The 14,598-nt window shown below is 45.1% G+C and overlaps 1 protein-coding gene across 3 annotated transcripts in view; it reads right to left on the bottom strand.

Annotated features, from left to right (window-relative positions):
- LOC139577244 (serine-rich coiled-coil domain-containing protein 1-like) overlaps window positions 1-14,598 on the bottom strand; it is a 112,118-nt gene that overhangs the window by 59,597 nt on the left and 37,923 nt on the right. For all 3 annotated transcript variants that reach the window (XM_071404219.1, XM_071404218.1, XM_071404220.1), the window contains exons 6-9: window positions 9,684-9,840; window positions 6,321-6,398; window positions 3,649-3,726; window positions 1,769-1,846 (exon numbers count right to left, since the gene is read on the bottom strand). In XM_071404219.1, coding sequence (XP_071260320.1) covers window positions 1,769-1,846; window positions 3,649-3,726; window positions 6,321-6,398; window positions 9,684-9,840 — 391 coding nt within the window. The remainder of the gene's footprint in view (window positions 1-1,768; window positions 1,847-3,648; window positions 3,727-6,320; window positions 6,399-9,683; window positions 9,841-14,598) is intronic.

Here is a 14,598-nt window from a genome sequence, read left to right as displayed (position 1 = left end):
ACACACTTTCTATATCTGCCTGTCCTCGATGCAGTAACCTATATAGGTTTGCAGTATCTACACACGGGAGACTAAAAATGGGCAACTCATCTGCTGCTGCTGAGTAAAGTAACCTGTAAAACTAGGCAACGGGTCGCCAGCTGGTGCCATGATCATGTACGGTTTAGAATGTGGTCATGTGGAATGCATGTTTCAGTAAATTAAACAGCTGATATATCCAAAGTGTGTGAGAGGGGACACACATCTTTACACGACACTTTTCTCAACTCCACCACTTCTCTAAAAAAGGAAGAGGGACGCTTGAGAACAACAACAGCCCTTAAGACTTATGGAACGCAATAGCATAATATATGCAGGTTCTTTTCACCGGCACAATCTCCACTTCGCCCCGTGTTCTTTTCAGTGATGACACTCAAGGCCAAGTATAATGGGGTGCTGACACACATTTGTGTTGCATTAGGCCCCGAACCGACAGAGAGGCAATTACAGGGGGCCATTTGAATGTACATTATGGAAACACATTAGTAAGAACAGCAAACAAAGACTAGAGACATTTAACGAGGAGAAGAAAAAAAAAGGACACACAAGCTTATCTTTCTATGGGCACAGAAATGCTGCGGCCACTAAAAGCCATCTCGGAGTGATAGAAGATAAATGATGGCGATGATGAACCCTGCTTTCAGTGCTTTCTCCTCTGCTTAGCTGTAGGCAAACAGCGTGTGACGGCAGCAATATAAATGAGGACTAACAGCACCCCTCCTCCAAGACAACCACCATTCCCAGGTTTAACTAAGTGATTAAGTGACCATTTTGGTCTATATGTGCTTCGCCACATCGTACAGACAAACCTTTCGTACAAGAAACTCCTAGACACATAAATGAAAGAACACACATAGCCTACACGCACGTTTTGTTGTCGGTCACATCGTGCCATTTTCAGAACTGTATCTTAAATCTAGTTATGCGGTCATCGTGAGAAACATGTTGATGTGTGCTGTGTGTGTGTGTGTAAAGGACTACTTAGCCTAGTTAAAGGTGCACTATGCAAAAATCACGATGCCATTTCCTGGTTGCTAAAACTCCTAATTTCAGTTTGTGACAAACTAAGCTAGTGTAGTGTAGAGAATCATTGTACCATCTAAACCGCCGTGAAATATATTTTTTCCATCACCAAAAATATTGTATTTTCAGCTGTTTGAAGCTGGTGTACAAAACCGAAAGTAAAAGACGCAAAGATGAAACTTAAGAACAGGGAGCATAGAAATAACGTACATAGAACAGAACTACCACTTCTTAGACTTGCTTTCAAGTAGAATGACAGATCTATAACTCACATTTCTATGTGAATTTGGCCAAACATTTACATATTGCAACTTTAAAAACGATATCCATTGTAAATTGTGTGCACAGTGGGGAAAGTTTCCGGAGACAACTAGGAAGAAGGCAAACTCAGTATGCTTTTGTTGTTGGTGTTGCTATTGCAGGTAAGCCTTTTTTAGGCAGTCATCTGTTACGGCCCCCATGTTCCCAGACTGTTCCAACTCCCTAAACCAGGCAGGCCATGTCATCTGCTGCAGGCTAAACTGAACACAGAGCTCTCAGGGAATAGACGTCACTTTATAATGGCAATGAGATACCACTGAAGCTACGGTGTGTATCTGGGACATCTCCAAAAGGAAAGATATGTGAGACCATATTCAACTGTAAAGACGACAGATGCTAAACCGCCTGGGAGCCTCAGCAGTTCCAAATGGAGATGTGTACACACCTCTGATCCAGGGCGGTCAGTCTGCGTGGTTCTGTCAGCTTTTTGGCAGATGGGTTTCAGGGCAGCTTTGGCACTCTCCTGTACACAGAACACACAGACCAACATCAGGAATTTCACCCATACTAGGGGCCAGGAGTTTTCCCAGGTCAGGTCACGGGGTCAGGAAAAACTCCTGGCCCAAACGATATATCATAGTTAGGGCCAGGAGTTTTGGCTTGATCAAGTGGCCTGACAATGAGAAATCCCAGGCCCTGGTCTTACTGTATACAGTACATCATTGGTCTTACTACTAACAGTTGTTAGCACACACGATTTAAGAAACAAACACCACATGCTAAAAAAAATGTATAAAATACTCAACTCCATCCAAGTAACAAACCCTAAAACCACTGGGTCATGAACGTTTTTTGAAAGACACGCTGGGAGGATTTCGCAACCAAACCTTGGACCATGATACCATGCAAAGTGCACCAGAGAAAACAAAAGACTAATAAAAACAGACAGGTAGTGCTGGCCAATGCGCTGCGAGGTCTCACTCTGGCATAATGAATACTTCTCAGCTGACAGATTTAGCAGCGGGCTAGAGGGGAGATTGGCTAAAAGCTGCCCTTTCCTTGAAAATACCGCCCTCTTTTGGGGGGGGTGGGGGGCTGTCGACGATTCCCCTGCAAATGATGCTGGTGAGCACTACGTTCTGTTAATATCAATTCTATCAATTAAGGTTTCAATTCTGGTTTGCAATCCGAGGCATATGTCCTGAATTAAAGTGGGTTATGCTGTGGCAGCGAACATGGCTGGTGAATGCCGCATGCAATCTGCCAGAGAGTAAGTATCGTCACACCACCAGCTCCAGACTTCAAACAGTACGGAGGTCTCCCAACATCCCTCGTCTTTGGCTAAGATCCTTGTTTCATGAGGAACCTGATTGATTGGGCCATCACCACATTGCTTAGTGTGTTTTCTTATGGACATATGGTAGTCTGAAGAGAAGGAGAGAGGAGCAATCGGTACCTAGAACCAGAATGTGCAAACACACAGATGTCAAACGGGAACTGACTCTGCGGGGCATACTGGCAGTGCTAGACATTATGACATGTTATATATAAAAAATGACAAATGAAGCCTCAGGAGCAATATGTCAAATTATACATGTTTCTCAGTACAATACCAACAGCTCTACAAACCCAGAAAAACACTTTACATTCCCGACTTGCATTTGGTTTATTTTGGGAGAATAAATTCTCCATTAAAACAACAACAAACCAAAGGACTTGTTTTGGTTTTCAAATCAAATACAAAAGCTAGGTAAAAAAAATAAAAAATGTTTGCTTTCTAAATTTGATCAAATGCGATCAAAGCCGATTAAAATAAACATTCAACAACACTACTTTTCCCTTTGTTAGTCAATCTTCATGTTTCTCTTTAATCTCTTTTATGAAGGGGAGAGGAGAGCAATGCTGAGTGTGATAAGCTGGAGACAAAGTCCTAAACAAGGAATGAAATGGAGAGGGAGAGTTAGAGAGAGAAAGATAGAAGTCTCCTAAGTGCCCTCTGCTGTTGTCAAAGGAACGACTAGAGGCTGAGATGCTGTCTGTGTGCCCTGTGCTGAAGTGCTATCTGCGTGCACCATGCTGAGGTGCTCCAAACCAATAAGGAGCTTCCATGTCAATCGGACCCAGTTGTTTCTGTTTTGCACAGGCAACTATTAAAAGACAGCACATGTGCATCATGAGAAGTCACTAGTGCACCTCCCGTATCCCATTCTGTATTGAATTGTACCGTATATCGGGAGTGAACTGAATTTCTAATGGAAGAACCCATATACATTACATTCAATGTTCAGACATTCTTCTCACACAGTGCTACAGTGAGCCTCTCACCAGTTCAGCCTGCAGTTGGAGGATCAGCTCGTCCTTCTCCCTCAGCTGCAGCACCAGAGCCTCTTCCCTCCCCGGCTCCTGGGATGAAGAGCAGAGAAAGTCACACACTACTCCAGGAGGATACACAGGGGAAGGTGAACACTGAGCATAGAGCCATCACATTTTTTATTTTACCTTTATTTAACTAGACAAGTCAGTTAAGAACAAATGTTTATTTACAATGACGGCCTACCCCGGCCAAACCCTAACCCGGACGACGCTGGGCCAATTGTACGCCGCCCTATGGGACCCACAATCACGGCCGTGACACAGCCTGGAATCAAACCAGGCTCTGTAGTGATGCCTCTAGCACTGCGATGCTGTGCCTTAGACCGCCGCGCCACTCGGGAACCACCACACTCGGGAGCCTACCACATCACTACCATAGAAGAGAAGGTAATGTCTAGAATGTGGAGTCAGAACACAGGCCACTGTATTATGTAACAGGGGAGGTGGGGAGCAGGACAGAAAGAAAGGGGGGAGAGCAGGGTGAAGAGTGTGTGTACAGTATGTGCTCTCACTCTGGTAAACTTAAGATGAACTATGGCTGCATCCAGCACTTCTTTCTCCATGACTTTGTCTGGTGAGCAGCCAGTAAGGGGAGGCAGGCCCTAGCAACCATATATGGCCAACGCTCTAACCACAACGCTCTACCTGCCGCCCCCGATTATAAACTGGTTAACAACCATATTAGAGCAGTAAAAATGCTTTGTCATACCTTTGGTATTCAGTCTGATATACCATGGCTGTCAGCCAATCGGCATTCAGGGTTTTAAATACCCAGTTTATAAACAACAATAGAACTCTGCGATCTACGTGACCCAATGTTGCAAATCTGAATAGGCTTAGAGCCTTCTGCTGCTTTATGCCTGTTATTTTCTTAGGGTTTTTCCTAACACAACATCAAATCCCCGTCGGCCATTGTTTGCTGACCCTCTGTTACTCTCCAATACCCCCCCCCCCCAAAAAAAAACAACATGTGTGGGCATAACTTAGCGGAAAGTTTGTATTTTTCTGAAATAGACCTTGTCATATTAGTCCGTTAATGCCATGGAAGCCTGTGTTTTTGTCTTCCGTGGTGGGGTCGCGTCCTGAGGAGGTCACACAGAGTAAACAGGGAACTGTAACATCCTCTAAACCGCCGCCTGAGGGGAATCCTTAAATCTGTCTTCATTAGAGATGTTCACGGACAGGCATTTTATCTGCACATTACCATAGAGGAGAGAGAGAGACAGACAGAGCGAGACTGGGTCCCCAGCAGAACCCACCCTCGCCACCCCTATGAATATACAATAGAACAACACGTATGCAGCCTCTCTCCCTCCCCACAATGAGCCTGACCACCCAAGGTTAACAAAGTTAGGCTGAATGTCTGTATAGTGACCCTATTGGTCAGCCTAATTCGCTCGCAGTGAGGGAAGAATGTTTACAGCACATGTGGCCGGGCCCTGGGCAAAAACAGCAGTAGGCACGCACACACACACACCTTAACAGCGCTTTAAGGAGACAGCTAGGCTGCAGAAGGTTTCTAAGAGTTCAGGTTTATCTGCAGCCTCACCTGGCCTCTGGACAGGATGTCACGAAGTGTTGCCTTTCCTGCCACTTCTTTGTACAGAGACAACACAAAAGTGTTTGGGGAAAAGGTTACGCGGAACACGTCAGGCGATGGATGAGCTTGGCATTCCGCTGTGATCACTCCATCCAAGGAAGAGTGATGAGAGAGCGCCCGCCATGCCGCTGCCTGCTCCCATTCGCACGCCGGCGCTGTGCTCTCCACGGGAGCCGCTTTCCGAGGGCGCTAATTATAAAAAGGCAGGGATAGCAAATGTTCGTAAAAGGAAGTTTTGCTCAAAGTAGGACAAGGAGTGACACGGTTTCGTCTCAGGTGGGTTCCAGGGCTTTATTTTTAAACTCAGATTTTTCTGGAACGGCAGGACGAGTCCCACCACTTTCCCCTTTCATCCAACAATGTCAGCTCTCTCTCTCTCTCAGGAGGAGGAGGAGGAGATGGACCAGAGCGTCACATGGCGCTCCTTCTGCATAGTGTTCCTGCTGGTGCGGCTGCTCCATGTAGGTCAGTAAAGAGGTCACAAACACACACACACACACACACACACACACACACACACACACACACACACACACACACACACACACACACACACACACACACACACACACACACACACACACACACACACACACACACACACAAAAATAAACAAATTTCCGCTCATGCGCTCTTTACCCCACAAGCACCACAAAAACTCTGCTGCCAACCACCAAACTAAATCCCCTTTCTCTTAGAAAACCCCGGCAAAAGCCTATTTGATAAATCCTCCACTGCCACCCCGAGACTTCCCAAAGGGATTCATTAATGAGATCATCTCATCTAGATCAAATTCCACGGTGCTATGACGGAGAAAGGCTCAGGTTGCTGTGGCACTTTAAGGCGTAGACGGACTGGAACAGGTTGTTGATCTTTTAAAGAACTGCAGGTGGTAAAAAAACACTTCTAAATGTGTCCAGACTGGAGAAAGCTTTAGAGGTATATTATACAGCACGGTCTAGATAGATACCCCTTGTGGTTGAGCCTTGCGGAAGTGATCTGTTAGCTGTGAAAAAACCATTACCTTGAGGGGCAGTGACTTCTCACTACAAGGGCTGATGGGGAGAGAATGAAAGCTGCTCGCAGGACTTGTGTCAGTGCTCTGAGGGAGAGAGGTGACATTCAGAAATGTTATTGTTATATTTGCAATAACATGCACACATCCTAAAACGACTACATTCTTAATTTATTATTTAAATAAAATATATTATTTTGAGGTGAGTAGGAATGTGTCAATAGGAATATGACTAAATATACTGTCACGGGTAGTTGAAAATAACAATAGGTGTCAATAGGAATATGACTAAATATACTGTCACGGGTAGTTGAAAATAACACACAGTACAGACAGCTACAACACTGACCATTCATGTCATTTGATGCCTTCTTGCCTCATTTACAGTGACATCAAGACTATCGCGTCTCTTCACATGCAGGTTCAGTTGTACATCTATTAACTCTAACAGGGTAATAATCTTCAGATATTATGTGATTAAAGCAGTGGGTATATGGGCACTTACAGGTGCAGTATATATAGTCAGGCAGACTAGTCTGACCCAGAATGTTTTAACTTTGATCAATGTGTATCCCCACATGCAGTTTTTTATTTTATTTACCTTTATTTAACTAGGCAAGTCAGTTAAGAACAAATTCTTATTTACAATGACGGCCTAGGAAAAGTGGGTCAACTGCCTTGTTCAGGGGCAGAACGACAGATTTGTACCTTGTCAGCTCGGGGATTTGAACTTGCAACCTTTCGGTTACTAGTCCAACGCTCTAACCACTAGGCTACGCTGCCGCCCCAAGGTCACATTTATCCTACAGGCTGGCGTAGGAATGTCCAGACAATTAGATAAGGTTCAGTTAAAACCCCTTTCAATTTCGGCATGGCGCTGCCTGAAAGCATTCATTTGAATAACGTTTTATTTGAGGTGCCAGAGCTCAGTGACCAGAGATGATAAATTAATAATGTAGCCCCCAGCCCACTTTGATACACAATTTAATCATATTGAAATCAGAAATCCAGAATTGCTTAAAATAACTAAAGGCATTTTACCCCCTTTAAACTTGGCTTTCAAACAGTATTCAGAGCCTCTGTGAAAAGCATGCGGTGCAATAACGTTATTTTGCCTGAGCAGAAAGGTCCCTCGCCTCTCTGTTTTATCCCATATTAGACCGTTTTATTCTGTATGTGTAAAGGATGAAACACCACGCCTTGCTCGAATCGGCTTGTGATCTGTTTGCGTTCGTTTTGGATCTCAGGTTAAACACAACAGCAGGCAGATGCTACTAGAGGGAGGTGTCATCCAATAACAACACAGGGAGATGCTACTAGAGGGAGGTGTCATCCAATAACAACACAGGGAGATGCTACTAGAGGGAGGTGTCATCCAATAACAACACAGGGAGATGCTACTAGAGGGAGGTGTCATCCAATAACAACACAGGGAGATGCTACTAGAGGGAGGTGTCATCCAATAACAACACAGGGAGATGCTACTAGAGGGAGGTGTCATCCAATAACAACACAGGGAGACGCTACTAGAGGGAGGTGTCATCCAATAACAACACAGGGAGATGCTACTAGAGGGAGGTGTCATCCAATAACAACACAGGGAGATGCTACTAGAGGGAGGTGTCATCCAATAACAACACAGGGAGATGCTACTAGAGGGAGGTGTCATCCAATAACAACACAGGGAGATGCTACTAGAGGGAGGTGTCATCCAATAACAACACAGGGAGATGCTACTAGAGGGAGGTGTCATCCAATAACAACACAGAGAGATGCTACTAGAGGGAGGTGTCATCCAATAACAACACAGGGAGATGCTACTAGAGGGAGGTGTCATCCAATAACAACACAGGCAGATGCTACTAGAGGGAGGTGTCATCCAATAACAACACAGGGAGATGCTACTAGAGGGAGGTGTCATCCAATAACAACACAGGGAGATGCTACTAGAGGGAGGTGTCATCCAATAACAACACAGGCAGATGCTACTAGAGGGAGGTGTCATCCAATAACAACACAGAGAGATGCTACTAGAGGGAGGTGTCATCCAATAACAACACAGGCAGATGCTACTAGAGGGAGGTGTCATCCAATAACAACACAGGGAGATGCTACTAGAGGGAGGTGTCATCCAATAACAACACAGAGAGATGCTACTAGAGGGAGGTGTCATCCAATAACAACACAGAGAGATGCTACTAGAGGGAGGTGTCATCCAATAACAACACAGGGAGATGCTACTAGAGGGAGGTGTCATCCAATAACAACACAGGCAAATGCTACTAGAGGGAGGTGTCATCCAATAACAACACAGGGAGATGCTACTAGAGGGAGGTGTCATCCAATAACAACACAGAGAGATGCTACTAGAGGGAGGTGTCATCCAATAACAACACAGGGAGATGCTACTAGAGGGAGGTGTCATCCAATAACAACACAGAGAGATGCTACTAGAGGGAGGTGTCATCCAATAACAACACAGGCATATGCTACTAGAGGGAGGTGTCATCCAATAACAACACAGGGAGATGCTACTAGAGGGAGGTGTCATCCAATAACAACACAGGGAGATGTGAATTACAGCTGTCTTGTCACCAAATAATATATTGAGACTGCTACGGTCTTTTTGCCAGAGCAGCCGCGCTTGGTACTGTAGGACTGGGTCTCGTCCATGGCCATTGTAGAATGGATTGCAAGAAATTAAATGTTAACCAAACACCATGGAATCTGCTGGGACGATAGCAATGTGTGATTTCTCGTCTAATCAGCCATTACACAAATAGCTAATCACTTTATAATAGTTGGATGTAATTTGATTGCGTTTCTTTAGCCACTCCAGATACTATCCATTCTCAGAATCAAAACCCTCATTAAATACACAAAGGCGTTTAAAAAGCTGTGGAGGGCACGGCGTCGGGTGAGGCTTTAACAAGCTCCCAGCTTCCCTGAGTGACAACGCCAAAAGCTCATAGCTATTCAAATAAACAAATGTAAGTACTTGTTGTTGAGGTTTAAAAATACCATGTTCTGGCCTTTGATAGAGGAGAATACCGGGAGATGAAGGCTTGCTGGTCTGCTGCTGGGGCATCCACCATTCTGATGTAGGCTACATCACATGTTGCTCTCAATTGAGTGATTAATGCCATTGACTAGGGCATCCCTCCACACTCACCCCCTCCCTCCCTCCATCTACACTCCTTCCCACCACACTCCCTCCCTCCCTCCCTTCCCTCCCCTCACTCCCTCCCCCCTCCCTTCCTTCCTCCCCTCATCCTCCTCCCTCCACGCTCCCTCCCTCCCTCCCTCTCCTCACCACCCCCCCTCCCTCCAAAACTGGTGTAACGTGAGACAGGTGGTCCTACTGTAGCCTACCTCCTGCAGGGTCCTCCGGAGGCGCAGCAGCAGGGTCTTGACGGAGGTGCAGTCCTGCTGCATCAGCCTAAGGGGCAGTGCCTCTAGCCCCGGGGCCTCGTCCTCCCGGCCCAGGCACCAGTCAGCAGGCAGCAGGGTAGTGGGCCGGCTCGGCTCCCTGGAACACAAGCACAGGACCACAGTCACACCTGTGCGCTAGCACAAACACACACACACAAGCTTACTTACTTAAAAGCGGGCCATAATCAAAGATACAGTACATCCTAAGTTAAAATAAGATTAAGCCATTTAGCTAATTATTTTATCCAGAGCGACATACAGGACTCCCGAGTGGTGCAGCAGTCTAAGGCACTGCATCTCAGTGCTAGAGGCGTAACTACAGACCCTGATTCGAAACCAGGCTGTATCACAACCGGCAGTGATTGGGAGTCCCATAGGGCGGCGCACAATTGGCCCAACGCTGTCCGGGTTAGGGTTTGGCCGCGGTAGGCCGTCATTGTAAATAAGAATTTGTTCTTAACTGACTTGCTTAGTTAAATAAAGGTTAAATAAAAAATACAATCATGCTTGCATACATTTTATGGACAGCTGGTCTCGGGAATTGAACCCACTATCCTGGCGTTGCAAGCGCAGAAAGAAATAGAAAGAAAGAAATATGTCAAAGACTAATAACAAATACTTCTACAATTCAAAACTGTGTAATAAAGTATTCCCTAAAGGGGAGTTCACACAGAAACTAGACTCTCAACTGGACTGGTTCAGATTGTCAGTTGTGTTAAGATTTTAGAACCATGGAACCTGTTCACAGCAGAGAATCTGAATAGTTGAGTTGAGTCTAGATTTTCTCCAATGGTCTGTGTGAACTCTGTCTGACGATAAAACCCCTCATCATGCAGCCAAGGATGTCCAGGGGTCACTTCAGAGCTGCTCCACACAACACAGCCGAGAGAATTAACCACGTCTGCCAATATCAAGTGGATCTACTTCCTCGTGTGAGATGGTACTTCATTCCGACAGGACAGGAGCCGTGATTCATTACTTCCTATCAGCGATTGCCATCGCAGATATCCTTTGTCTACACAGGTTTGAAAGGAATCTCTTGTTGAGCGTTCCTCGTCAAACAAGATGGACTGTGGTAATTAGTGATATTGCTTCAGAGACTTCCACCTGACCCGAGCAATGAGAGATGGTGTCCAGATTACTTTATCCACAGATGAAGCCTCCATTTTAGTTCCTTATCCTCCTTCATTTCACTTTCTTATCCTCTTGTGAAAAATGGATACGTAACACCAAGGGGATTTAAATGTTTTGCTTGCAAATGAAATTGACTGCAACCCCAAATCCCCTGCAATTGTATTAATTGGAGGATTTCAAATCGAGGCCATTGTGGTGAAGAAGGCCATGTGTAAATTGGATATCTGCGCGATACATAAGACAGTCGTTGAAAGCTAAGCAAGGCAAGTGTCCCTGCTTGTGTATTTAGAGGAAGTTCTGTTTGCCATCATCAACAACAACAAAACATTGTCCAATTCATGTGAAGTTGTAGAATAAACAACTACAGCTTTACACTGACATTTTCACATCTGCTAGCTAGCTGTTGACATTTTTGACACTACTGTGCAGTGCGACTGCTCAAACGCTTGAAGACATTTTCAAAAAGGTGAGTACAAAAATACCAAAGCGATTTCTAAAAACAGACAACAGAAAGAGAGCTAGCGGACTGCATGCAAAAACCAGGAAGGAAGCCTCATTATAAACAGTGTCCATAACACTTAAACCAGGAAGGAAGCCTCATTATAAACAGTGTCCATAACACTTAAACCAGGAAGGAAGCCTCATTAGAAACAGTGTCCATAACACTTAAACCAGGAAGGAAGCCTCATTAGAAACAGTGTCCATAACACTTAAACCAGGAAGGAAGCCTCATTAGAAACAGTGTCCATAACACTTAAACCAGGAAGGAAGCCTAATTAGAAACAGTGTCCATAACACTTAAACCAGGAAGGAAGCCTAATTAGAAACAGTGTCCATAACACTTAAACCAGGAAGGAAGCCTAATTAGAAACAGTGTCCATAACACTTAAACCAGGAAGGAAGCCTAATTAGAAACAGTGTCCATAACACTTAAACCAGGAAGGAAGCCTAATTAGAAACAGTGTCCATAACACTTAAACCAGGAAGGAAGCCTATTTAGAAACAGTGTCCATAACACTTAAACCAGGCAAGTTTCAGCACTGAAATGAAGATGCATTCACTAATGCAGTAATGGCACCTATAAAACTACAAAATGAACATCGGCTTGATGAAATCATCCAAGACAAGCGTTTTGTTGGGCAAACTAATAGCAAAAAAATGCCTGAGAATATAAGGCATTGACGTAGGTAGGACAGTTGGGCTAGCAAAAAGAAGCCCTCCGAATCCCATGGAGGGAAATTACAGTTGTGTTTTAAAGACCGGAGACTTGAACAGAGCTCCTGACTGATGACACGATCCCTCACACAGGCCTCCTCTGACATCCTGTCTGTCGACCAATCACGCAGGCCAGATGGAGAGGGTCTCCCCCTCCTGAGTTTCTCTCTCCCAAAACAAACACACAAACTATAGATTTCAGAAAAGCAGAGGAGTCGAAAACATGTTTGCTTCACAGAACATTAAGCATAATTTGCTCAAGGGGATGTGGGGGGGTTGCAGAGGTTGGTTCTGTTGTGTTCTGTGTTGTTTTATTGTGTTCCGTGTGTGTTCTAGCCAAGGAGGTCTCACATCTCAGTGAGTTACAGACACACATACAGCTGCAGACAGTCTCAGTGAGTTACAGGGTAGACACACACATACAGCTGCAGACAGTCTCAGTGAGTTACAGGGTAGACACGCATACAGCTGCAGACAGTCTCAGTGAGTTAGAGGGTAGACACACACATACAGCTGCAGACAGTCTCAGTGAGTTACAGGGTAGACACACGCATACAGCTGCAGACAGTCTCAGTGAGTTACAGGGTAGACACACGCATACAGCTGCAGACAGTCTCAGTGAGTTACAGGGTAGACACACGCATACAGCTGCAGACAGTCTCAGTGAGTTACAGGGTAGACACGCATACAGCTGCAGACAGTCTCAGTGAGTTACAGGGTAGACACACACATACAGCTGCAGACAGTCTCAGTGAGTTACAGGGTAGACACACGCATACAGCTGCAGACAGTCTCAGTGAGTTACAGGGTAGACACGCACACAGCTGCAGACAGTCTCAGTGAGTTACAGGGTAGACACACACACAGCTGCAGACAGTCTCAGTGAGTTACAGGGTAGACACACGCATACAGCTGCAGACAGTCTCAGTGAGTTACAGGGTAGACACGCACACAGCTGCAGACAGTCTCAGTGAGTTACAGGGTAGACACACGCATACAGCTGCAGACAGTCTCAGTGAGTTACAGGGTAGACACACGCATACAGCTGCAGACAGTCTCAGTGAGTTACAGGGTAGACACGCATACAGCTGCAGACAGTCTCCTCAGCAGAAGATGAATTCTCTACAGGAGGGTGAGGGGAGGAGATTTCTCGCCAATGGATGATCAATCTTATTAATTTGTCAAGGCTGTGGATTAGGGATAATAGCAAGTGTCCTCTGGTCTGGTTCTGGGTGTCTGTGCTGTACTCTGTAGGCCTGTAATGGTAGCTAATGTAACGCTGTTCCGTACACACTTTGCGTACCGCGGCATTCAAACGAGGCAGCAATGAAAACAAATGGGACTGTAGCAACTTTGTTGGCATCAAAATCCAGGCAGAATAGACTTGCTTGGGGCGAGAAACACGAGCAATGGACCTTAGACCAGTGGAAATCTGTCCTTTGGTCTGATGAGTCCAAATGAGTCTGTGTGAGACGCAGAGTATTTATGAACGGATGATCTCCACATGTGTGGTTCCCACCGTGAAGCATGGAGGAGGAGGTGTGATGGTGCTTTGTAAGGGCTATTTGACCAAGAAGGAGTGTGATGGAGTGCTGCATCAGATGACCTTGCCTCCACAATCACCCGACCTCAACCCAACTAAAATGGTTTGGGAAGAGTTGGACCACAGAGTAAAGCAAAAGCAGCCAACAAGTGCTCAGCATATATGGGAACTCCTTCAAGACTGTTGGAAAATCATTCCATGTGAAGCTGGTTGAGATATTGCCAAGAGTGAAGAATCTAAAATATATTTTTGATTTGTTTAACACTTTTTTGGTTACTACATGATTCCATATGTGTTATTTCCTAGTTTTAATGTCTTAACTATTATTCTACACCGTAGAAAATAGTAAAAAAAGAGTATGTGTGTCCAAACTTTGGACTGGTACTGTATATTACTAATTGCACCTGTGGACCACTATCATCACCTGTAAATAAAAGAACAACTTGTGCACCTGATCCTGCCTCCTGCAACATTTCTGCCCTTACAACTACTACACGGTCTCTATTAGACACTCCCAGACAGAAAAACACAGCAGGCCACATACTTCAATTGTCCCCAGGTTGATGGGTAAACCATCTGGAAAATGAGGTGTTGTCGTGCTTTCCGGGAAGTAGCTATTTTCCCCAAAATGCGTGTTGTTGCCCCCAGTTAGATGGTATATGGGAAAGTGTCCATTATTACCCTCCATCTAGCCAGGATTGTGCCAAAGTCACAGACTTGTGGTAATTGTAGTTGTGTGTATCCTCCCTTTTATTGGATCCTTTCTTTTAAATCATTGACTAGGGTCTGTCTGCTTGTCTGTCTGTCTGTGTGTCTGTCTGTGTGTAATACATGATATCTGGGACAGCTCTTGGCACAGGATGACCAGCAAAAATGTCAAACTCTGTGTCTTATTAGGGCCTGATGTGTTTCTGCTCCAAGCCATTTATGTTGATTTGTTTACTCTAAGATGTTGGGGCCTGT

The sequence above is a fragment of the Salvelinus alpinus genome, chromosome 5 (genome assembly GCF_045679555.1).
Source record: "Salvelinus alpinus chromosome 5, SLU_Salpinus.1, whole genome shotgun sequence".
Lineage (NCBI taxonomy): Eukaryota > Metazoa > Chordata > Actinopteri > Salmoniformes > Salmonidae > Salvelinus > Salvelinus alpinus.
This window is presented reverse-complemented; position numbering and strand designations above follow the sequence as displayed.